Genomic DNA, 23,831 nt, shown 5'->3' on the forward strand with positions numbered 1-23,831 from the left:
TCTAACTTATCCTCTGCAGCAGAGGTAACTCTGGGTCTTCCATTCCTGTGGCGGTCCTCATGAGAGACAGTTTCGTCATAGAATTAGAGTTTTTTTGCGACTGCACTTGAAGAAACGATCAAATTTGTTAACATTTTTCGCATTTACTGACCTTCATGTCTTAAAGTAATGATGGACTGTTTCTCTTTACTTATTTGAGCTGTTCTTGCCATAATATGGACTTGGTCTTTTACCAAATAGGGCTATCTTCTGTATACCACCCCTACCTTGTCACAACACGACTGATTGGCTCAAATGCATTAAGAAGGAAAGAAATTACACAAATTAACTTTTAACAAGCCAAACCTGTTAATTGAAATGCATCCCAGGTGACTACCTAATGAAGCTGGTTGAGAGATTGCCAAGAGTGTGCAAAGCTGTCATCAAGGCAAAGGGTGGCTACTTTGAAGAATATAAAATCTATTTAGATATTTGTTACTTTTTTTGGTTACTATATAATTACGTAAGTGCTATTTCGTAGTGTTGATGTCTTCATTATTATTCTACAATGTAGAAAATAGTAAAAATAAAGAAAAACCCTTGAATGAGTAGGTGTGTCCAAACGTTTGATTGGTACTGTATGTAAATGTGATATTTAATTTTAATTTTTTTGTCTTTTTTGGGGGGTTATTATCGGGTATTGTGTGCACATTTATTGGGTGGGGGCAATTTTAATAAATTTAAAAATAAGGCTGTGTTATAACAAACTTGTTACAAGTGCACATCATGTCCAATGCTCAAACTGCGATATTTTGTTTTTTACTTACCCATAGTCAGACGAACTCATGGTTACCATTTTTAATCTCTGCGTGCAGTTTGCATATCATTAGTTTAGCGCATTTGCTGGAAGTCTCCTGGTACAGTAGCCAGCTGTGGGGAAATAGACATTCGAACTACTCCGAAGCTGGGTGGTTGGTCATGTATAATCCTACAAAGCTAAACATACTGTAGTCATCGATCTTTTATAAATGTGTTACTTTTACTGATCGTAAGAAATAAGAATCTATCCACTTCCTTATTCATTCTCCGTCGTATAGAGATTGTAAAGTTGTATCTGTCCCATTATGGTGTCTGAGCGCACGGGCAGTGCCATTGAGACCGATAATGGAAAAGTAGGTAAGTAGAATAATGACCTAAATTGTGAAATCTCGCAGGGCACAGTATTCCATGTCCCTGCTTCAACTGGGCAGGCAGTTCAATGTCAACTGACCCTGTGTGTGAAGTGGTGACTGTCTGAAAGGAGGGTTTGGGAAGCAGGTGGCTGTCTACTCCTTGATTTATTGGCATGTCAGGGTTGGTGAGCAGTTTGACGTTTATTGTTATGAATCAGAACTGTGCGTTTTCAGCTAGATGGCCCAGCTGCAAAGTCTAAATTGTCTGGTAAAAATGAATGAAAACAAAAATGGCCTTTTCGGCCTTAATTTAAGGTTAGGGTTAGGGCCTGCCTTCCAACATGTCTGTCTCCACTTCCATTTAGTCTGTAATTATTCAAATACAGCTCTTTTCTGTGCACAGTATTCCATAGTGGCTGATTTATCAATGAAAGTACAAGATAGAGGCATAGCCCTTCTTACCACTTTGACCAACAACCTAAACCAGAGTCATGGCCCTAAGGACTGAGTCTGGTGTTTCTTGCTGCCTATAAAGTGAATTATATATTAAAGAAGCAGATGCCTCTTGCCCAGGGCTGTTTATGTCCAGCCCATCATACACATTCTGCTGGCTTTATTCCACTTAAACGTGTGCTTAGTAGCCTGATCTATGGTCATGAGCCCCCCCTCCCTGGGTACCTCTCCTCCGTGCTGCCTGGAGAGCCCAGCCAGGCTAATCAGCTGCTTGGCATCGGGCCCTCTCAGCCATTGTGGATCCTGCCAACCAATGGCTTCTTCTTGTGCTAGTGAGTTAATTTAACTCACTGCTGGAGGCAGAGGCCAAGCGATGGAGCCTCAGTGTCTTAGAAAATAGAGTACAGAGTTCCTCCTAAAAACCAGATTAGACAATGAGATAAATGTAGTAGCATGGCATCTTGGGTTGCACACAGTCAATAGTCAATGCTCATCATGTGTAGTCAGTAGTAAAGCGTATAGAGATCTGTGGCTCAGCAGAAGATTATGGGCATCTCATAGACAACCCTTTTTTAAGAAATATGAATCGTATTAATCGAGGATTTTCAGGATAATGCACTTGCAGATAATGTACTTATATGCCCATTGTAGAGGAGCATGGACATTAGCATGACCTTTCCACTCCTCATCTCACTCTCCATGACTCTAATAAGTGTGAAGTCAATGCGTTTTCCCCAATTGCCATGTTCATGTATTTGACAACCAGAACACACATCTAAGCCACCTTACCATCTTCTGCCACCCAAAGAAACAGCCTAGTACGGGAGAATCTTCAAGGAGATTTTTATCATCCAGACAGTGTTTAACTTGTAAATAGGATTAAGCGGGCCAGTATCGTATTAGTTAAACCTCTCACTGTCGGAGCCCTCAAAACAGAGGAGAGAAGCTGTTACCTGTGCTCCACTTTTTTCCCCCTCTCCTTTCCATTCTGCTGCATTCCGTCTTAATTATAGCCTCTTGGCTCCACTCATCTTTGTGCCTCTGAGCATTATGTTCATACCAGGTAGGGCCGTGCCAAAATCTGTGCCACAATAAGCCTGACTCCATGCCCAGGGCAGGAAGTATTTAAGTCAGCCTAAGTTGGGCCGGTGCCATGTAGGGGGTGAAATCCAGACTTGCCTACTCAGGAACATTCTTGATACTTGGAAAGGATCCTCTCTCCTTCCTGTGTCATTGGGAGCCCATATGCTTGGTGAGGGAGGCGAACTGTGACTGAAGAGGAGGGAGGCGTTTTCCTAGGACGGACATTGGTCTCCCCAGGGCCTCCAACTTCCAGTCTTCCACTCATCCCAGTACCACCAGAGCGACAGGGGTACATGGCTCACTTATGTAAAGTTGTGAGGTTACTGGAGGTGGGAGGTGGGAGGAGGAATGATGGGTGGGTCTTGGCTGTGGGGAAGTGGGAGGGAACCCTTTTATTTATTTATATTTTTTGTAAGTGAATGAAATTCCACTGAGTGCTTCTTCGGTGTGTCAGTTTGTGCTGTTGTGGAGCAGCTCTCAGACCAGCCTGCTGCTGTCCTGCTTGCGGCTGAAATGGTTCGTTGTGGTGAACAGGCTTTTCTAAGATCAGCCACAGAGAGCTCCTGCAACCAGCCCTCCTGCCTCGGATTGTCTGGTATGGGGACCCGTGTCAAGCAGCCTGCCTGGCTACGTCTCCTGACAGTGACAGGCCCTCCCTCTGTCTCTCCACCTCTTCCTGGCCTTCCCTCTTCTCCCTACTTAGGCGTGGTCCTCTTCCAAGCCTCTGGATTGGTTGCACTGTCTCTCATCACCTCTGATTAGTTTGTTCTTTGTCTGAGTAGGTGTTCTTGTTGTGAGACATGTTATGCCATGCTGGCCGGAACTCCATAGCTTGGAAATTGTAACTTTTCAGTTTCTGTGAATAGTGGATGTCCACTCCCCGCGAAAATAGCATAGTAAAATAAAATCCCCATAAAATCTGTCTGTTAAGCTGGAGATACAGTATCCGTTTTTTTGTTGTTGCATGGGCTGCGTCTCAATCAACCACATCCGTTGATGTCGGCCTTCATCATCTGCGGTGAAAAGTGGCAGAGCTACAGCGGTATTTGTCAGACCAGGAGACATCCTGAAAATCGGTCTTCTCACGAAAACATCAATAGCGTCCGAACGGTTTGGCCTAAACACTAATATGACCCCTCTATGGAAAGGTGAGACTCTCACGAACACGTTGGTTGTTTTGCTCTGGGATGCCCACAAGACTCATCTGAAAAAGGGGGGTTCAATAATAATAATTTCTTGATTTTATATATCTCAATTATAGGACAGACACTTCAAAACAAACTTTATTAAAATGTATTATATTTGATTATTTATCTGTTCATCCATGTATGAATCTGTTATTCAATGCAGTTCTGTGGGCTAACAGCAGTAAGGCCAAATTCAATGTTTCGTCAAATGTAATTGTTTGTTATTTTTTTATACCTAAAGGGGCCTTACATTTCTTACTCAAATGGCTAAATGATCCTTGGTATGACCATCTTAAAACAATTTCTTATGTTAGCTTAGTAGATCCCCCCCAAGCTTAGACTCTGAGCAGTTAATTAATTATTTAAATTAATATGAATAAAATTATTTTATGTTCAGAGGTTTTCCTCTGTATTAGCAATATAATATTATGACTGTGTTTAATTGGATGTGCAATATTTATTGGTCAAACCGTGACACACTATGACACATCCTTCCAACTCACCAAGTGCTACATTTGACATTTACAATTTCACAACTATGACTGCATTTTGTAGACATGACTGTGCAACTTTAAATGTACTTACTGTAGTAGGTGTGCTGGGTGGGGATTTGGTAGACAATCTCAGTTTGTACTTTAAATAGATGTTTTTGTGGGTTGGGATCTTTGTGGCCACTTATATCACTCAAGGAATATGTGAGCGTGCATAGGTTTTTATGTGTGCTGTCGATCCCTCAAGTAAACAATGCTATTCGATCCACCATCTAGTATTGTCCTCAGAACAAAAGCTTCTGCCAAAACCTTCAATCATGGGTAAAATGATGTAGAACATTGACAACCCCTTTTACAGAACAAATAAATGCAATGTGAAGTAATTCACAGGTGTGTGTGTGTATGTAGCAATGACTGTGGGTTGGTAGTGTAGACCTACCTATCTCATAACTGGTGCGTGCAGACATTCCGTAATGGCCACGACATTGCCCAACTACTCACCTGATCCTGGGTTGGTTACTTTACTAGACAATGGGCGGCAAGCCAACATGCAGTCTACAGGTCCACCCTAAACAATTTCAAGATGGACGATGACATTTTATTCCTGACGAATGAAAAACATTTTAAAAAACAGAAATGTAAAAGTCACTGCCCTAATCCTGAATCTATCCTGTATTCTATTGAACACTGTATTAATGAGCAACCCATGTACAGTCAATTAGATGTGTCCATGTTTGTAATAACTGTAATAGAATTGTAAAGCAAGTTGTATTTATTTGGTGAAAAGTACAGTATTGGTCAGATATGTTGCACAGCGTTTGGATATATGTTTTCCATTCCTGTGTGGTTAAGAAATGCATTATGGGTTAGGCAGCCCCCTATGTCTATTTTTACTTTTCTGGTTTTATGTAGTTTATAGGGCTAGTGTCTGTTTTTCAAAAACCACTGACCCATGTGTTTTGAGTTAGACAATGAGAATGAACACCAGGGTGTCTGATTTCTCTATTACCCTGACTGTTACATTTTGTAAGTCTGGATTACTCATGATGTAAATACCCCAAGTCTGTGATGACTCTTTGGTTTTGTTCACCCTTGACTACTACTGTCAATGGCAAATGTGTGACGCAGACGCACCACCAATACAATTCGAAATGATCAGTCAAAATAAAGGATACTACATTAATTACAGCGTTCATCTGAATTAACCCCTTATGCCATAAATTCAGCCAATGGACAACGTGGTCTGAAACGCGGTAGCCAATTGCATCTAAGCAACTGAGCAATGCGCCCGCCCAGCTGTCAATTTGATACATGAGGAGGCGGCGCCATACAGTGAGGCGTGGTCGGAATCCCCTCGGTCAATGTAGCAATCTGGTAGTTATGCACACATGGGTCAAACAGGGGCTGCCACTGGGAGTCTGAAATCCTCAACAGTCATGCCTGCAGTGTAGAAAGAAATAGGCTGCTGTAACGCATCGAAGCTTGGCAAATGCGATTTTAGAAAATTATGTGCTAAATTGTGTTAAACCTAAAAAAAAAAATCCGGTGATGAGGGGAATAGAGCAGAGATAATTGAACAGCATGTAGCTATTGCATTTTTCCCCAACTCATATCGGATTATAATCTGAGGTTACCTAATCTCTGGTAATCTGAACTAAATCTATCTAATTGTGGTAGAAAACTACACTCCCGCTGTTCTGGTGCACCATCAGAGACGCTTTGCGCATCAGTTGGTCTTTTTGGACACCGTGCCGCCAAAAGGAAATTATCAACTGATTCTCCAAAACTGATCATAAGGACATTAAGAGAGTATATCTGCACCAAATTCTTTTAAGAGTGAAATTAAGGCTGGTTGGAATCTGGAGACCAAAGGTCGCATTAAAACGCGCAGCAGCTGCTTTTCCAGAGATTATGGACATTTAGCATATTTTTCATGTTGAAACATTTATTTGCCATGGATATTTTTCTACCGTTTTATGATGGGGTTGATATTATATGTGAGAGAGTTCGGGCCGGGGTGTTGTAAGTGTGTTCTGGGAGTAATGTGCGCGCCATCCAATGGCAGCATCTATTCCACACAACAGCGTCAGCACGTCATCAGTTCATAACTACGAAACGAGTTTTTATTAAATGAGGATATGTGAGGGGATCTGAGAGTAAGAAAAACAGATTGGAGATTAGATAGGCTACATGTTAGAAATACTAGAGGCGAGCAAGACGTGTGATAAATCATTTGATCAAGTGGACAAGAACAGACTGATGCTGGACTGTGCACTGTCTGGAAGTGTGTCGCTTTTTAAAAGACACACGCGACTCGATTTAAAAAAAAAAGTATCATTGCAATTGAATTCGCAATCGTTTGTGTGTGACTGTGGATGGATTTGCATTTGCCAGCCTATTCCGTGAAGACTTGAATATTTCATGTACGATGATCACACATCATCGCTTGCCTGTGCTGTCTGGACAATCCTGTTGATTTAAACATTATTCCTGTCTATGTTTTGGCGGATTCTTTCGACGGCTCTTTGCATCTCCATTCTCGTTATATGAGGTATCATCTGTTGCTGCAGCCGGATTAACTGACATTGTCATGCGTTTGGATTGACTCTAGCTGCTGGAGATGTAGGCAATCAGCAATTCATAATTTCCCCAATTGAACATGTTTGATTTCAGGTAAAATGGGAGAACGATTATTGTTACTATTATTGCTACTCTTATCGTTACATGCGGGTTGTGATAGCCTACTGCAGACGAGCCATTCAAAATCGTCCATCTCCACAGCAGCCGGCTTCTCTGAGATTTGATCGTTACTTTGTTGAATCAGACTGTAATATCCCCGTCACGAGACGGATTTCGGCTTGAAGTAGGTCTAGTATTGGAGACAATACGGGAATTGTGGAGGTATTGTATTTCTTTCTAACCCGGTTATTCCTTCACAACTGAGGATAAATGTTGATGATGGGGGACGACGAATTGGCTCATCAGGTTGATTCGGATTTCGAGCCGCAAAACCGGCCTCGCGCGTGCACTTGGCCACTGCCTTGTCCGGAGGATTTCCCCGAAGTACTGGAGGTCAATGGGGGTCTTCCACTGACCACCATCAAGGTGGAACCAGATGACAATCTAGCCGTTTCAGCGTGCAGAGCGGGGAGAATGGGTGGCACGCCGACGGAGCTGAAGCATCCAGCAGTCGCCCCTGCTCCCATCGGCGCGACGCACCCATGCTTGGCCGGCGCGGCACTTGACGTGACTGGACAATTGCGCAAAGCCAAATCCTCGCGGCGGAACGCATGGGGTAACCAGTCGTACGCGGACCTTATCACACGAGCCATTGAAAGCACCCCTGAAAAAAGACTCACGCTATCACAGGTCTACGACTGGATGGTCCGCTATGTTCCCTATTTCAAGGATAAGGGCGACAGTAATAGTTCAGCTGGATGGAAGGTAAGCGCATGTCTACAAATGTTATAATAGGAAATACTTTATGTCGATATTCAACACACCAGAAGTCTCAATCAAGACAACATTGGGTAGGCTATACCTGGGCTATAGGCTACGTTTTTGCACATATACTGTGTATTACATTGCCACATGTCACACTTTAGGGTCGTTACGCATGAATGGTGCCATGTAATTATCCCTCTCGTCAATGGCACCGATCGATATATTACTGTAGCCTACCATTGACAGCTAAATGGAATGGAGCTGGGTAGAGGTTGGAAAAGCACTGTGCATACCTTCATAATTCCATCTTTAGTTTGGCTACATGTATACAGTAAATGAGTAACCGCCCCCTTTTCAAAGCCTATGATCATGAAAATGCACACATGGCAAGCATTTTTATATTGGTTCCTTTGGTTTCTCGCCTCTCTCTCTCACACTATCTCTATGTGTGTGAGACGGAGAAATAGGCCCCAGACAGAGGCATATAGCCAATAAAAATCTATTTTCACCACAAATATTTGTTGTACACCTACTCTATACTCTCTTTTTTAAGGTGTCACTTGAGAGACACTTGTAGTTGTAGCCGGTCAGCTGTCCATCGTGTAAATACCCACTGGGCACACACTGGTTGAATCAATGTTGTTTCCACGTCATTTCAATTAAATGACATAGAACCGACATGGAATAGATGTTGAATTGACGTCTGTGCCCAGGGGTTAGGCTATTCAAAAGGTGCTTTTCTACAGACACGCACACACACACACGCACGCAGAGGCTACCGCCTGTCTCGCCAGCAGCCTAGAGCTGCCTCTCCTGGATGTCTGCCCGTTTTACTGTATCAGCCTCATTATTATACCGTCTCACTCATATCGCTGTTCTTCATTAATACAAGCTAATGTTAAGAACATAAAAATGAAATCCCAAAGTAACAAGGACAGTCAGAGGCACAAGTGTGGCTCTTGATATTGTACCTCTCAGAGAGGAGATCTTGAGGGCCAGACATGATGAGGTCACAGGTGGGAGCGTTATAAACCCACGCCATGCCACTTGTCCCTGTAGAGGAACCCTTTATGGTTCCAGGTAGAACCTTTTCACCCGACGGAGAACACTTTTGGAATCCTTTCTTTCGTTGAGGCACGGTTCCAAAGGAACCATTTTGTATGAAAAGGGTTTCATGTAGAGAACCCTTGTCCCTGTAGATCAGAAGAACCCTTTTAGAACCTTTATGATATCCATAGCAGTTTGAACCATGTGTCGTGCGTGCAGTGGGATCGACTATAGTATCCCCTCAGGTTTGCTGTCAATCTGCTGTCAGTCGTTCCTGTTGGTTCCCCTCTCAAGAGGCTGTTTTGAAAGCTACTGTCGTGGTCTCTTTTTCTGTCTGTGTGATCGCATCAAATCAAATTTGATTGGTCGCGTACACATGTTTTGCGGATGCAGTGAAATGCTTGTGTTTCCAACTCCGACAGTGAAGTTATACCTAACAAAACAATGCAGATCCAAAACATGAAGAAATATCAGGACGAGCAATGTCAGAGTCCGGAATATACAATGAGCACACAAAACATTATGAACACCTGCTATTTCCATGACATAGACAGACCAGGTGAATCCAGGTGAAAGCTATGATCCCTTATTGATATCACCCGTTAAATCCACTTCAATCAGTGTAGATGGTGAGGAGACAGGTTAAAGAAGGATTTTTAAGCCTTGTGACAATTGAGACATGGATTGTGTATGTGTGCCATTCAGAGGGTGAATGGGCAAGACAAAAGATTTAAGAGCCTTTGAACGGGGTATGGTAGTAGTTATGGTAGCACCGGTTTGAGTGTGTCAAGAACTGCAACGCTACTGGGTTTTTCACACTGAACAGTTTCCTGTGTGTATCAAGAATTGTCCACCACCCAAGTGACATGCAGCCAACTTCACACAACTGTGGGAAGCATTGGAGTCAACATGGGCCTGCATCCCTGTGGAACACTTTCGACACCTTGTAGAGTCCATGACCTGACGAATTGAGGCTGTTATGAGGGCAAAAGAGGGTGCAATCAATATTAGGATGGTGTTCCTAATGGTTTGTCCACTCAGTGTACATGTATATGATGGTGTGTATAGACATTATGAACAGTATATGAATAGAAAAGGTGTATACAGTATATAAACTCAGCAAAAAAAGAAACGCCCCTTTTTCAGAACCCTGTCTTTCAAAGATAATTTGTAAAAATCCAAACAACTTCACAGATTTTCATTGTGAAGGTTTTAAAAACTGTTTACCATGCAAACAATTAATGAACATGCACCTGTGGAACGGTTGTTAAGACACTAACAGCTTACAGACGGTAGGCAATTAAGGTCACAGTTATGGAAACTTAGGACACTAAAGAGGCCTTTCTACGGACTCTGAAAAACACCAAAAGAAAGATGCCCATGGTCCCTGCTCATCTGCGTGAACGTGCCTTAGGCATGCTGCAAGGAGGCATGAGGACTGCAGATGTGGCCAGGGTAATAAATTGCAATGTCTGTACTGTGAGACGCCTAAGACAGCGCTACAGGGAGACAGGACGGACAGCTGATCGTACTCGCAATGGCAGACCACATGTAACAACACCTGCACAGGATCGGTACATCCGAACATCACACCTGCGGGACAGGTACAGGATGGCAACAACAACTGCCAGAGTTACACCAGGAACGCACAATCCCTCCATCAGTGCTCAGACTGTCCGCAATAGGCTGAGAGAGGCTGGACTGAGGGCTAGTAGGCCCGTTGTAAGGCAGGTCCTCACCAGACATTACCAGCAACAACGTCACCTATGGGCACAAACCCACCGTCGCTGGACCAGACAGGACTGGCAAAAAGTGCTCTTCACTGACAAGTTGCGGTTTTGTCTCACCAGGGGTGATGGTCGGATTCGCGTTTATCGTTGAAGGAATGAGTGTTACACCGAGGCCTGTACTCTGGAGCGGGAACGATTTGGAGGTGGAGGGTCCGTCATGGTCTGGGGCGTTGTGTCACAGCATCATTGGACTGAGCTTGTTGTCATTGTAGGCAATCTCAACACTGTGCTTTACTGGGAAGACATCCTCCTCCCTCATGTGTACTCTTCCTGCAGGCTCATCCTGACATGACCCTCCAGCATGACAATGCCACCAGCCATACTGCTCGTACTGTGCGTGATTTCCTGCAAGATAGGAATGTCAGTGTTCTGCCATGGCCAGCGAAGAGCCCGGATCTCAATCCCATTGAGCACGTCTGGGACCTGTTGGATCAGAGGGTGAGGGCTAGGGCCATTCCCCCCAGAAATGTCTGGGAACTTGCAGGTGCCTTGGTGGAAGAGATGGGTAACGTCTCACAGCAAGAACTGGCAAATCTGGTGCAGTCCATGAGGAGGAGTTGCACTGCAGTACTTAATGCAGCTGGTGGCCACACCAGATACTGACTGTTACTTTTGATTTTGACCCCCCCTTGTTCAGGGACACATTATTGGACGATTTTTATATATATATTTGTAATAATGACAATTACAACAATTCTGAATTAACACTTTTATTTTAACTTAATATAATACATAAATAAAATCAATTTAGTCTCAAATAAATAATGGAACATGTTCAATTTGGTTTAAATAATGCAAAAACACAGTGTTGGAGAAGAAAGTAAAAGTGCAATATGTGCCATGTAAAAAAGCTTACGTTTAAGTTCTTTGCTCAGAACATGAGAACATATTAAAGCTGGTGGTTCATTTTAACATGAGTCTTCAACATTCCCAGTTAAGAAGTTTTAGGTTGTAGTTATTATAGGAATTTATTAGGACTATTTCTCTCTATACCATTTGTATTTCATATACCTTTGACTACTGGATGTTTTTATAGGCACTATTGTATTGTCAGCCTAATATCGGGAGATGATAGGCTTGAAGTCATAAACAGCGCTGTGCTTCAAGCATTGCGAAGAGCTGCTGGCAAACTCAGGAAAGTGCTGTTTGAATGAATGCTTACGAGCCTGATGCTGCCTACCACCGCTCAGTCAGACTGTTCTATCAAATATCAAATCATAGACTTAATTATAATATAATAAACACACAGAAATACGAGCCTTAGGTCATTAATATGGTAAAATCCGGAAACTATCATTTCGAGAACAAAACGTTTATTCTTTCAGTGAAATACGGAACCGTTCCGTATTTTATCGAACAGGTGGCAACCCTACGTCTAAATTTTGCTGTTACATTGCACAACCTTCAATGTTATGTCATAATTATGTAAAATTCTGGCAAATTAATTACGGTCTTTGTTAGGAAGAAATGGTTCGCAAGAGAAACAGTTCGCAACAAGCCAGGCGGCCCAAACTGCTGCATATACCCTGCCTCTGCTTGCACTGAACGCAAGAGAAGTGACACAATTTCCCTAGTTAATTTCCCTTGCCTGCTATCATGAATTTCTTTTAAACTAAATATGCAGGTTTGAAAAATATACTTGTGTATTGATTTTAAGAAAGGCATTGATGTTCATGGTTAGGTACATTGGTGCTACGATTGTGCTTTTTTTGCGAATGTGCTTTTGTTAAATCATCACCCGTTTGGCGAAGTAGGCTGTGATTCGATGATAAATTAACAGGCACCGCATTGATTATATGCAACGCAGGACAAGCTAGTTATACTAGTAATATCATCAACCATGTGTAGTTAACTTGTGATTATGTTAAGATTGATTGTTTTTTATAAGATAAGTTTAATGCTAGCTAGCACCTTACCTTGGCTCCTTGCTGCACTGGCATAACAGGTAGTCAGCCTGCCACACAGTCTCCTTGTGGATTGCAATGTAATCGGCCATAATTGGCGTCCAAAAATGCCAATTACCGATTGATATGAAAACTTGAAATCAGCCCTAATTAATCGGCCATGCCAGTGAGAGGACGTTTCTTTTTTTGCTGAGTTTACATATGAACACATCCACTGTACATGTAGGCTATGTTGTGATGGTTTTACCCTCACAATTTAACGGTGAGATCCTCCAAAACATGAGAAAATCGTCAGGGCTAGTTTGATTGCTCACTACTTACTGTGAATAGACATGGTTAGTACAGGGTATCACAGGGAGCATGTTTACCAGGGCACAACGTTGTGGAGCGTTCAGGTGTTACGTAGAACAAACATGCCTCTCTGACATGTAGAATCAGTAATAATGTGGGCTCTATTCATGACATTGCAATGTTCAACAAAGCTAACATTGGAACACGGCCCAAAAAGCAGCTTTGGAAGGACCACAGTTAGTAATCAACACCAGAACACATAGACAGACGATTCAGAACTGCACTAATACCACCCCATAAAAGAGTGAAAATCACACGTCAGTTCATCGCCTACCAGGTATTCCATGCTTGGCAAGTGTCAGTTTAGTCTTTCACAACCAGGCTCATAGTAATGAAACTAACACTTTATTGGTGTACATGTGAGAAATGCTTGGAGGCCTGGGGTTTTAAGTGTTTCTTTTCCATTTAAACGCGACTCTGTCTTCATGATCTGTATGTCTCCCTGTGTGGAGTTCGGTCGTCTTCACATAAACACCTGTTGAAGTCTATGTTTCTAAAAGAGCCCTTTGTGTGTCCCAAATGGCGCCCAATCCCATAAGGGCCCTAGTCAAAAGTAGTGCACTATATAGGGAGTAGGGTGCACTTAGGTAGTCACGAGTTGAGGAGTATGTTCGAGTTCAGTCCTTTAGCCTGCTTAGCCTTAATCACCAAGCGCCTGACTGACTCTTAACTCTTAAGTCCATCCCATTTAAGTGAGCGCTGCTGAGGTGTGTCTGCAGGTGGCTTAGCCCTTGTTATCCCTGCCCTGTACCTCGACGGCAGTGGCACCGCTAACAGACGCTAACCATGCTAACAGACTCTAACCGCTAAGCGACAGCCCAGCTCTATCTTTAGCACTAGTGTCACCCAGTCAGCGAGCCCGACAGTTACGAAACAGGCAAATTAGGGGGTTTTACTCCATGGAAGATTGAGGAAGTCTGAGGGCCAGGGTTATTATGAACCCAGGGTTATTATGAACGGTGCGAGGCGAGAGGCGCGGTCCATCCCAGGTAATGAAGGTGTTTAGGAAAGTTGTTTTAAAGCAAGGCGTAATTGCAGTAATAGCCCTGGCCTGGTTTCATTGAGAGACGTGGTAGGTAATGTAAATATACACTTAGAGGAAGCACTCGCATACCCAGGCCTGAGGAGACAGTGTTTAATGCGACACAAACCCATCGTCCGTACAGCAGCCATTTGTAGGTAATAAATAACGTATGGTATAGTCGATGATCACTTTTAAATGATGGACTGTGCAGGGGTTTAACATCCAGTTGTTGACCAACTGCTTTGATGCAAATACTGTCGCAGACTCGCAGCACAGTCCAAATTATGAGTCAGTTGTTTGTAGATGCTATCTCCCTCCCCTCCACATACACATTCCCATACTTACACAATCATATCAGGCACCCTAATTATTCGTAATGTGCGTGCGAGTGTGTGTGAGAGTTGGATAAGATTGCCCGCATCATACGCTGCATTCCCATTTCAATCAATAGGCAAACGCGTTTGATGTGGGAACAGTTTTTTTTTTTTTTGGCGGGAGAAGAAAAAAAAGATAAAAGACGAAAATATTGGTACGCCTCTGATGAAACGAACTGAAATGGTATGGTTTGCAGAGGAGGATGAGAGGGGGAGGGGTCGGCTGAAAGGAGAGGCACAGGCAGACGGCTATCGAAAGGGGTTTGTATGTAGTAGTTCTAATCTGGTCCAATAGCAGGTCGTCTTTTCAGCTTCCAGTTCCTCTCTCTCTCTTGGTCTGGAATGGACACTGGATTACCTCTTGGTCCTAGACAGTACTGACAACAACCAACAGCTGACTATAAATACCGGCTCTTCTAACTTCTAGGAAGGCTGGAATCTGAGGCCCTGGCCTGAACTTAATCATCTCCTTAGAGAGGCTACTGTAGTGCGTGGGCTTTGTGGTGCTTCGGGGTGTTGGCCGCGCCCACACGCACATGCATGTGCTCAAACACACAGGCATAGAAAAACGAACACACACGTATGAGGGCAAGCACACACAGAACATACATACACATGATGCTGACAACACACAACAAAGGGTCAACAGTGAGTGGTGGGGTGTCTTTGTGGGGGATACTGCAGGGGGAGGGGTTGTCTTGGGCCCCTCTGATTAGTGTGACAGCGTGTCACTGCAGAGAATGGTGCACAGCCTTGGCGCTGACTTCCTAATGTCTATAACGGTGTGTTTTAACGGTGCTTGTGTGTGTAATGCCTGCAGGGGCTTATAACTTCATTTGGTTCAAGGGAATCTCCTGTGTTAGGGGCTAATGAAGATGTTGATTGTGTGTGTGTGTTGCCTGCATGTGGAATTAGTTTTTCCCCCTTTGTTTGGAGGAGAATTAGTATTTCTTAATGACCTCTGTGTGTGTGTGTGTGTGTGTGTGTGTGTGTGTGTGTGTGTGTGTACAAACTGTGTGTTGTGTGTGTGTGTGTGTGTGGTGTGTGTGTGTGTGTGTGTGTGTGTGTGTGTGTGTGTGTGTGTGTGTGAGAGAGAGAGGGGGGGGGTCTGGTCTCTGAATGTGTGTGGTTCTCTGTGCTACTTAGGTATATGTTTGTGTGGTCGCACAGTGTGTGTGTGTGTGTGAGCTGCAGGCAGTCAGATGCCAGGGGATTGGCGTCAGGTTGGAGCGGGTGCGTCAGACAGACGCTCTAATCTGAAGTGACGAGACTGTTATTTATAACGTGTCTTTAGGTAACGGGCGGTCCAGGCCAAGAAGGCATAGATAGGGTCAGCAGCTAGCTAGCTGCCTGACAGAAATCAGCCAAAATGGAAAGCGTCAGGAGGATGCGGGGGGGGGGGGTAACATTTTGTAATGACAGGGTTGTGTTCATTAGGCATCAAATAAAGAAAATGGACTGAAACAGGGAGGGACTCATTTTTGTATTCTGTTGCAAAATGTTTGTAGAACATTTTCCGTTGCCTGCCCCAATGAACACGACCCAGGTCTCGCTGACAATCACACAATCTTATTACAGTGTTACAATACAGGCATTACTCATGAAGGGGATGAAGTCAATTGGATCATATCTGTTTAGTTATTGATTTCTACAAACGTGACACTGACACCTGTGCCAACCTCTGTGGAGAGATGCACAGACACTCATAGTACTGTTGGGACACACAGGCCTTAGCAGAACGTAGGAGAATAAACACTCCAGTTGGGAAATAAGAGGGATATGTGGCTGTCTCTGTGTCTCTGTGTGTGTGTGTGTGGTGTGTGTGTGTGTGTGTGTGTGTGTGTGTGTGTGTGTGTGTGGTGTGGTGTGTGCTGAGGGTGGTATTCTGAGGGTGCAAGACTGGAAACCATCAGCTGATTCATATTTTATCCTCTCTTTTGGCCCAGGGGAATGGTGTAATTTGAGAGAGACGCACACAATGAGAGCACAGATGATACAAGCTGGAGAGATTTATGATGTCTGATTATGAACACCTTATACAGTATCTCTCTCTTGTCACACACTCTCTGTTATGTACATGCATGCACACTCCACCAGGTCACTCCAGATCCAAGGCGATATTTGACATTCGTCCAGGTCCCAGGATGTCGGGAGATGCCTTCAAAACCATGGTGAGCGCTATCACCATCAAGTAGGCTTGCGGCTTGCTAGCGAGCGCCGAGGGCCGCGTGTTCAATCACAGTACTAGGCACTCATTTGAAACAATATCCCAAACCTTAACTCTTACCTTAACCATTTGGAAATAATGACAATAATTAAAAAAAAAGATTCTTACACATTTTTTCTCCCCATTTTCGTGATATCCAATTGGTAGTTACAGTCCATGCGCTGCAACTCCCCTAACGCGAACGACGCTGGGTCAATTGTGCGCCGCATCATGGGTTCTCCGGTCGCTCCCGGCTGCGACACAGTCCGGTATCGAACCAGGATCTGTAGTGACGCAGCTAGCACTGCGATGCGGTGCCTTAGACTGCTGCGCCACTCGGGAGGCCCCTTAATGCCTAAACTATGCTAGGTAAAGTGCCGCCTTATCTCAGTTCACTGGTCACGATGGCTACACCCCACCCGCAGCACGCGCTCCAGCGGTGTATCTCACTGATCATCCCTAAAGCTAAAACCTCATTTGGACGCCTTTCCTTCCAGTTCTCTGCTGCCTGCGACTGGAACGAATTGCAAAAATCTCTGAAGTTGGAGACTTTTATCTCCCTCAACAACTTTAAAAATCTGCTATCCGAGCAGCTAACCGATCGCTGCAGCTGTACATAGCCATCTGTAAACTACCCACCCAATTTACCTACCTCACCCCCATACTGCTTTATTTTATTTACTTTTCTGCTCTTTTGCACACCAGTACCAATATCTCTTCTTGCACATGATCATCTGATGATTTATCACTCCAGTGTTAATCTGCTAAATTGTAATTATTCGATTTATTGCCTACCTCATGCCTTTTGCACACATTGTATATAGATTCTCTTTTTTTCTACCATGTTATTGACTTGTTTATTGTTTACTCCATGTGTAACTCTGTGTTGTCTGTTCACACTGCTATGCTTTATCTGGGCCAGGTCGCAGTTGCAAATGAGAACTTGTTCTCAACTAGCCTACCTGGTTAAATAAAGGTGAAATAAAAAAATAAAAAAAATGCCTAAACTTAACCGTCGAAATTTGACATTTATCCCCCCAGGACAAACGTTGAATACTGAAGACAAACTGTTTGTCTCTCTCTCTCTCTCTCTCTCTCTCTCACACACACACACACACACCACACCACACACACACACACACACACACACACACACACACACACACACACACACACACACACACACACACACACACACACACACACACACACACACACACACACACACACACACACACACACACACACACAGCTAAACCTAACCTTAATCCCTAACCTTAAGGGTGCGATGATGACTCCCTCTCTTCCCACCAACCTTCAGGCAGTCAGCGCAGCAGTTCTAAGTGAAGTGATAGCGTTTTCTCTTTCCCTGAAATTACACAATTATATTCCCACTGTCTTATCTCACAGATATAATACCACACTCTTTATTGGCCGATTTCAATATGTTCTCTCGTTCCTTCTCTACGTCTCCCCTCAGGTTTATCCTAGCGCGGGCCAATTCAGGTTAAATGTCTTACTCGTTAGAGTCTCCTGCCTCTGCCAGTTACCCAAAGTGCCATAAGCAGCATGCGTTTCCTTACAGCCATCACATCTCTCACAGGCCTTATCTCACCAATAATGACACTGCATGGATTTCCCCCCTCCAGCTGTATCTGTATCATTTGAAATATGTTGGAAATGGCACTTTATTCCCTATTTAGTGCACTACTTTTGACCCGGTACCATAGAGATCTGATCAAAAGTAGTACACTGTGTCGGGCATAGGATGCCATTTGGGACGCAGCTCTAGTGACTTACCACACGAAACAACCTTTTCTCTAATTTTCTCAAGGCAGAGGTTGTAAAGGCAGTGTTGTGAGTGAGGCTAGGCCTTTAGGACGTGGCCTCTGCTCTTTTAAAAAATAAATAGAAAATATGGCAAAGTGGGTCGTCATTCCCGCAGCGTCGCATCATCACCCTGTGACTGGGCTGGCTCCTACCAACCACACACACACTATCCCTTTGCCTTGGAGCACCACCCATGGAGGAACACTGTGTTCTTGGTGGTGAGGCCCGCGGGTGGGGGTATGATGAGAGGGGAAAGTCATGTAAATGTGGTCGTGCCTTTTGTTTTGAAACTCCTGGACTTGGGCGGATTGGCTCTTTGGGGAGGTGTGGCGTTGTTTGGGTAAGAGTCAAATGCTTTTGGTGACGCCTTTTACAGCTTGGGACTTGGTGTGCCGAGAAACTTTACGAGTTTGGAACGTCCACAGTCAAGGGAAGGAAGGGAGGATGGGGGGGGGGGGGGGTTCTGTTCTCAACGTTGGATCCTCTGAGAAAGCACATCTCTTTCCACCCTGCCAGGGTTGGATGGGGGGGGGGTCCAAAGGCAGAAGGAGGGGAGCGGATGGGGAAGTAAAGAGGAAGAGTAGGAGGCCTGCTTCTGTTGCTCTCTCTATAGAGCAACAACTATCCAGCTAACTGACTGGGTGCACAATGAGTTATAGGCAGGCATCCGCAACTAGGCCTATATTCCAACGAAAACAACAAGTAAAAAGGAGACACTGAGAGCGCTAGTCCTTTCGGTGGTATTGTATTGTGCCCAATAAAAGCTGGATGTGGATGTGGTCAGTCCCCGTGGTTAAGGCTCTATTTTCATCCAAAACCAAATATTTATCCTTCCACTTGGCTTGTGTTCACTCACCAAAAGGCTTTGTTTTGGAGGATTTGGTGAATGTAGATGTGTGTGTGTGCGCGTGTGTGTGTGTGCGTGTGTGTATGTACGTGAATGTGAAGGCGGTAAGACAACTCATTGCGCTGATATACGGAGTCCTGTCTAATTACATTTTTTCCCCCGTTTATTTGTGGTTATAGTTCCGTTGTATGCGGTTCAGAAAATGTAGGCACATTGGTAGCCATCTTGTTTGTCTGTAGGAGATGAGTCTCTATGGGAGTGACTCAGATATTAGCAACGATGTCCCTTCAAGTCGATTTCAAGCTCCACATCAAGGCTCGCTTCTGCTGAAATCAAATTTGATTTGTCACATGCGCAGAATACAACTGGTGTAGACTTTACCGTGAAATGCTTACGTACAATCCCTTTTGCTTGCGCGTTGGTTGGTCTGGGAGCTGTTCATTTGGATAGGTACATAGTGAAGCCTGTCTGTTCCCATTCTTTCTTGACCATGAAAAATAATACATTTTATTTGTAGAGCCCTTTTCATGACATGGATAAATCACAATGGCTCATGAAGCAGCTGGTAACATATTGCTACTGTGTTCAATGAAAGGTTGCCGGTGCTTGGGAGTAACTTGGTCTGTCTATGAGTGAGTCGGTGAGCTTGAGTCTGTGGATACATGTGTGGCTCTGTACATGTGTGTCTGTTTGGGTGCATGTCAATGTGTATTATGCAGTGGATGGCTGCTGAAGGGAGGATGGCTCTTAGTAATTTTTGGAACGGCACAAATGGAATGGCATCCAACACATAGAAACCATGTGTTTTGATATCTTTCCACTTATTCCGCTCCAGGCGTTACCACGAGCCCGTCCTCCCAATTAAGGTGCCACCAACCTAACCTCCTGTGTATTATGTATATGTGTGTGCACATACTGTATACCTTTGTGTGTGTGTGTGTGTGTGTGTGTGTGTGTGTGTGTGTGTGTGTGTGTGTGTGTGTGTGTGTGTGTGGTGTGTGTGTGTTGTGTGTGTGTTGTGTGTGTGTGTTGTGTGTGTGTGTGTGGTGTGTGTGTGTGTGTGTGTGTGTGTGTGGTGTGGGAGAGAAGAGATAGCAGTGCTCGCATGCGTCTGCGCGGCTGATGAGCTCAGTGGGAGTTTGGTTCCCGGGGGAACGGCTTCTCATTAATAATTCAGACGAGGCTCATTATCAAGGCAGTGCAGATTTCTCCCTGATTTCACCTTAATTGCAGGCAGCCTGCTCCACTCAGGCAAGGCAGCAATCCCAGTCCTAGCACAGCCCTCATATTCACTCTGCCTTCAGTAGACCTGGGTTTAAATAGTATTTGAAATCTTTCAAGCTAGTTTGAGCTAGTCTGTGTTGAGTGCCAGAGGGGCGATGTTTGGGGTTTTGAAGTTCTGATACTATTCTATTGGTTCCATTGTGTCAGGCAAGCTCAATCAAGCCCAGCTAAAGTATTTGAAATGATTTTTGAACCCAGGTTTGACTCTCTGCCTCCAGTATTCACCCCAGCTCTCTCCTGTTCTCCTCCGTCCTTCATACGGCCACAGCAATGTTGCCTTCTGTATTGCACTGTACACTTCCCCGTACTGTGCACGGAATGTCACAAACATACTATTTGTACTTACTTACCGATCAGATGAGCAGTTGCTACAGTAGGCCTAGTATCTTGCTACAGCAATGTTTGTGGAATGTCATGTATTGTTATGGTTGCTATAGTGATAAAGGCCTACGGTGTGTTGATGTTTAGAACGCTGACGTTGTTTTATGTAAGGCAACTCGACCATGTGAGTACCGGCTTAGGCTTTTTCCAGTCTTTATTGTTGTTATGATCAAACTATCTTGATATTCATTGTACAGTGTGATGAAATGGGGTTTTCTGTAATGCAACACCATCGTGTACATAATGTACTCACTGATGGTTTTCCGTTCCGTCTTTTGTCCTTCTTAATGACCGTGTGGTGCGGAATCCCCGTTGAGAACACAGAATAGTGGTTGGGAACCTGTCATATTTGCATATAAATAATCAGCCATTTGCTGACATGAGCATGGTGTTACTTTATACATTTAAAAAATATATATATATCTTTAATTTTTTTAAATAAAGTAAGAAAAGCATGTTACTTGAACAACGTATGATTCTCTCTTCATACGGAGATACTGTACACTGGAAGCCATATTTCTCTCAGCGCCACAAAAAAATGCCATCACAGAAAATCTAGGTGCTCATATTTCATATATCATAACACAATATGCAGCGATTGATGAGGGCGAGAAGACGAGAGGGAGACAGGGTGAGGAAAGTGGAAGAGCGAGGAGGGGAGAGAGGGGAGAGAATAGAGGCTGGGTGGGTGACACTCTATCTTTGGCCAGTTTGAGGTGGCGTGTCCCCGTCTGTCCCACCCCTCTCAGCCTGTCTGTCAGGGTGTGTGTGTGTGTGCGTGTGCGCGCTCATGCACATGCGTGTATATCTGGGCCATCTATCAGTGTGTGTGTGTCCGTGAGAGTGTGTGTCTGGGCCAACTATCAGTGTGTGTGTGTGTACGTGAGAGAGTGTGTGTCTGGGCCTTCTATCGGTGTATCTAAGGTTCCCGCAGCCACATGGCTCGACGGGTAACCACCCTAAAGGGGATGAAGAGGGCTGGATCACAAAGGGAAATGTAGTTACCGTTGACAGAACCTTGACATATCGTTGTCTGGTTGATATGGGAGTGAGGAGGAGACCGGGGCTGAGAACAGTTAAAGTGTCTGCTTGTTATGCTAATGGTTACTGGCTATTCATGTACACCTGTATGTAGCCCACTTCCGCCCATGCAGTTGATGGATTTGGCTGTTGGTGGTCAGCTGGGTCACTCCAGGTACAAGTTGCTTTCAGAAACAGGTCTAGGATCAGCTTACCCTTCCCTAAATCCCAACTTTATGCACCTGGGGGGGAAGGGCACAAATTGGATCTTGGATCAGTTATCTAATCCCAACTTCCGCCTACGGTACTACATTGGGGGCTCTGTCCACTGGGGGTAGGGGTATAGTTGCAAAAATCCCCAAATGTTTTCAAAGTTCACTGGTTTTTCAGAAATCCTCTTTGAAGGAGGGAATGAACTCTGAGGGAATTCTCCAACCTGGAATTCTTCACAAAATAACAGTGCATTTTAGGGAATTTTCCAACCCAAGTAGGGACTGTAGCAGCAGGGGTGGTGAGGGAGGTTAGCGGTGGCCAGCAGGCCGGCTGGCCATCGGGCTGAAATTTGACTGTCCTAACTGGATTTGTGTGTCAGTGGGGATGAATGTAAGGTCAGGATGCGGGGTCCCGTGTTTAGTATTCTGACCGTGTGAGGAGGGCTGAACTCAGAGCCAGCAGATAGCCCGGAATGAACCCAGCATGTATGTCTCCCTCAGTTTCAGTCTCTCTACATGCGTCTCTCTCTGCTTCTGTCTCTCTTACTCTTTTTCTCTCTCCCTCTCTCTTTTGCTCTCTCTTTGTATCTTGGGCTTTTTTCTCTCTCTCTGTTTCCATCTCCCTGTGTTTCTCTCTCTAGCTTTCTTCTCCCGCTCTCTCCTTTTGACTCCCTTTCCCTCGTATATTTGGGCTTTCCTTCTCTCACACACCCACTTCCTGTCACTCAATCCCTTCACTCCTCTCCTCTCTTGCTCTATTTCACACTTTCAGTCACTTTCATTCCTCCTCGCAAAGTGCCCCTTTTACCACTCATTTCCCCATCCCTCGCTCATTTATTCCCTCTCCTTTCATCCTCTTTTGATGTCCTGTTTCATCTCTCCTTCTTTCTCTCCTTCAGTCATTCTTTCATTACTAAAACTAACATGACAAACGCCTCGCTTTACTTCTCTGTTAAATGCCAGTCTTAGAGTTGTCTCTGACTGTATCCGACTGACGTTTTCCATTGTGAGTTTGGGGCCTATAGTTGCTATAGTCGCCTGTGACCACAGGTGTATCCATCATTGATGGACAGCTCTGTATCCAGTCTGATGTATCCGGAAAATAACCATAAAGGGTTCTTTGGCGGTCCCTGTAAGAGAACCTTTGGTAAAAATGATTCTACGTGGACCCCAAAAGGATTCTCCTACAGAGACAGCTGAATAACCTTTTACGGTTCTAACCTTTTAGTAAGAGTGTACCAGAGAGCTTCAAGGATTGATCCAGACTGAGGTCTTGGCAGGACTTGACAGCTACACCTACCATAAAGGTCTTTGACAATGGGGTGCATCTCAATAGTTTGTCTCCTTCTCTCATCCCCTTCATTCGGTGGACACATTAAAGCAGGTTTAAACGGTTTGATCTCTCCTATCCTTTGTTTTTTCATCAGTACATACAAAAGGAGAGAAGGCTAGGAGACGATGCTACTTTGGACTATTATACCCGGTATTGTCAGACAATGCTACTTGAGTCTATTGAGATACACCCCGTGCGTAGAGGCAAGACACTCAGTCATGTTGCTAACCTAACCTCTCCTTAGCTGTGTCCTGAGGCAGTGAGAGCATGGTAAAGGTCACTGCTTGTCGTTCCGTGTTGTCCTCCTTTCCCTTGTTCTCTCCATCGCCTTGCAGAGGACAGGAAAGAGGGGATAGGTCAGGGTTGGCATATGGATCCATGATCTTTTGTCATTTGGGAGAGGATTCAGGAGAGAGAGA

The 23,831-nt window shown here is 44.4% G+C and overlaps 1 protein-coding gene across 1 annotated transcript in view; it reads left to right on the forward strand.

Annotated features, from left to right (window-relative positions):
* Nucleotides 1–6,134: 6,134 nt before the first annotated feature.
* LOC111958529 (forkhead box protein O6-like) overlaps nucleotides 6,135–23,831 on the forward strand; it is a 60,385-nt gene continuing 42,688 nt past the window's right edge. Inside the window, exon 1 of the mRNA XM_023979779.2 lies at nucleotides 6,135–7,809. Coding sequence (XP_023835547.1) covers nucleotides 7,315–7,809 — 495 coding nt within the window. The 5' untranslated portion in view covers nucleotides 6,135–7,314. The remainder of the gene's footprint in view (nucleotides 7,810–23,831) is intronic.

This window comes from Salvelinus sp. IW2-2015, linkage group LG35 (assembly GCF_002910315.2).
Source record: "Salvelinus sp. IW2-2015 linkage group LG35, ASM291031v2, whole genome shotgun sequence".
NCBI lineage: Eukaryota > Metazoa > Chordata > Actinopteri > Salmoniformes > Salmonidae > Salvelinus > Salvelinus sp. IW2-2015.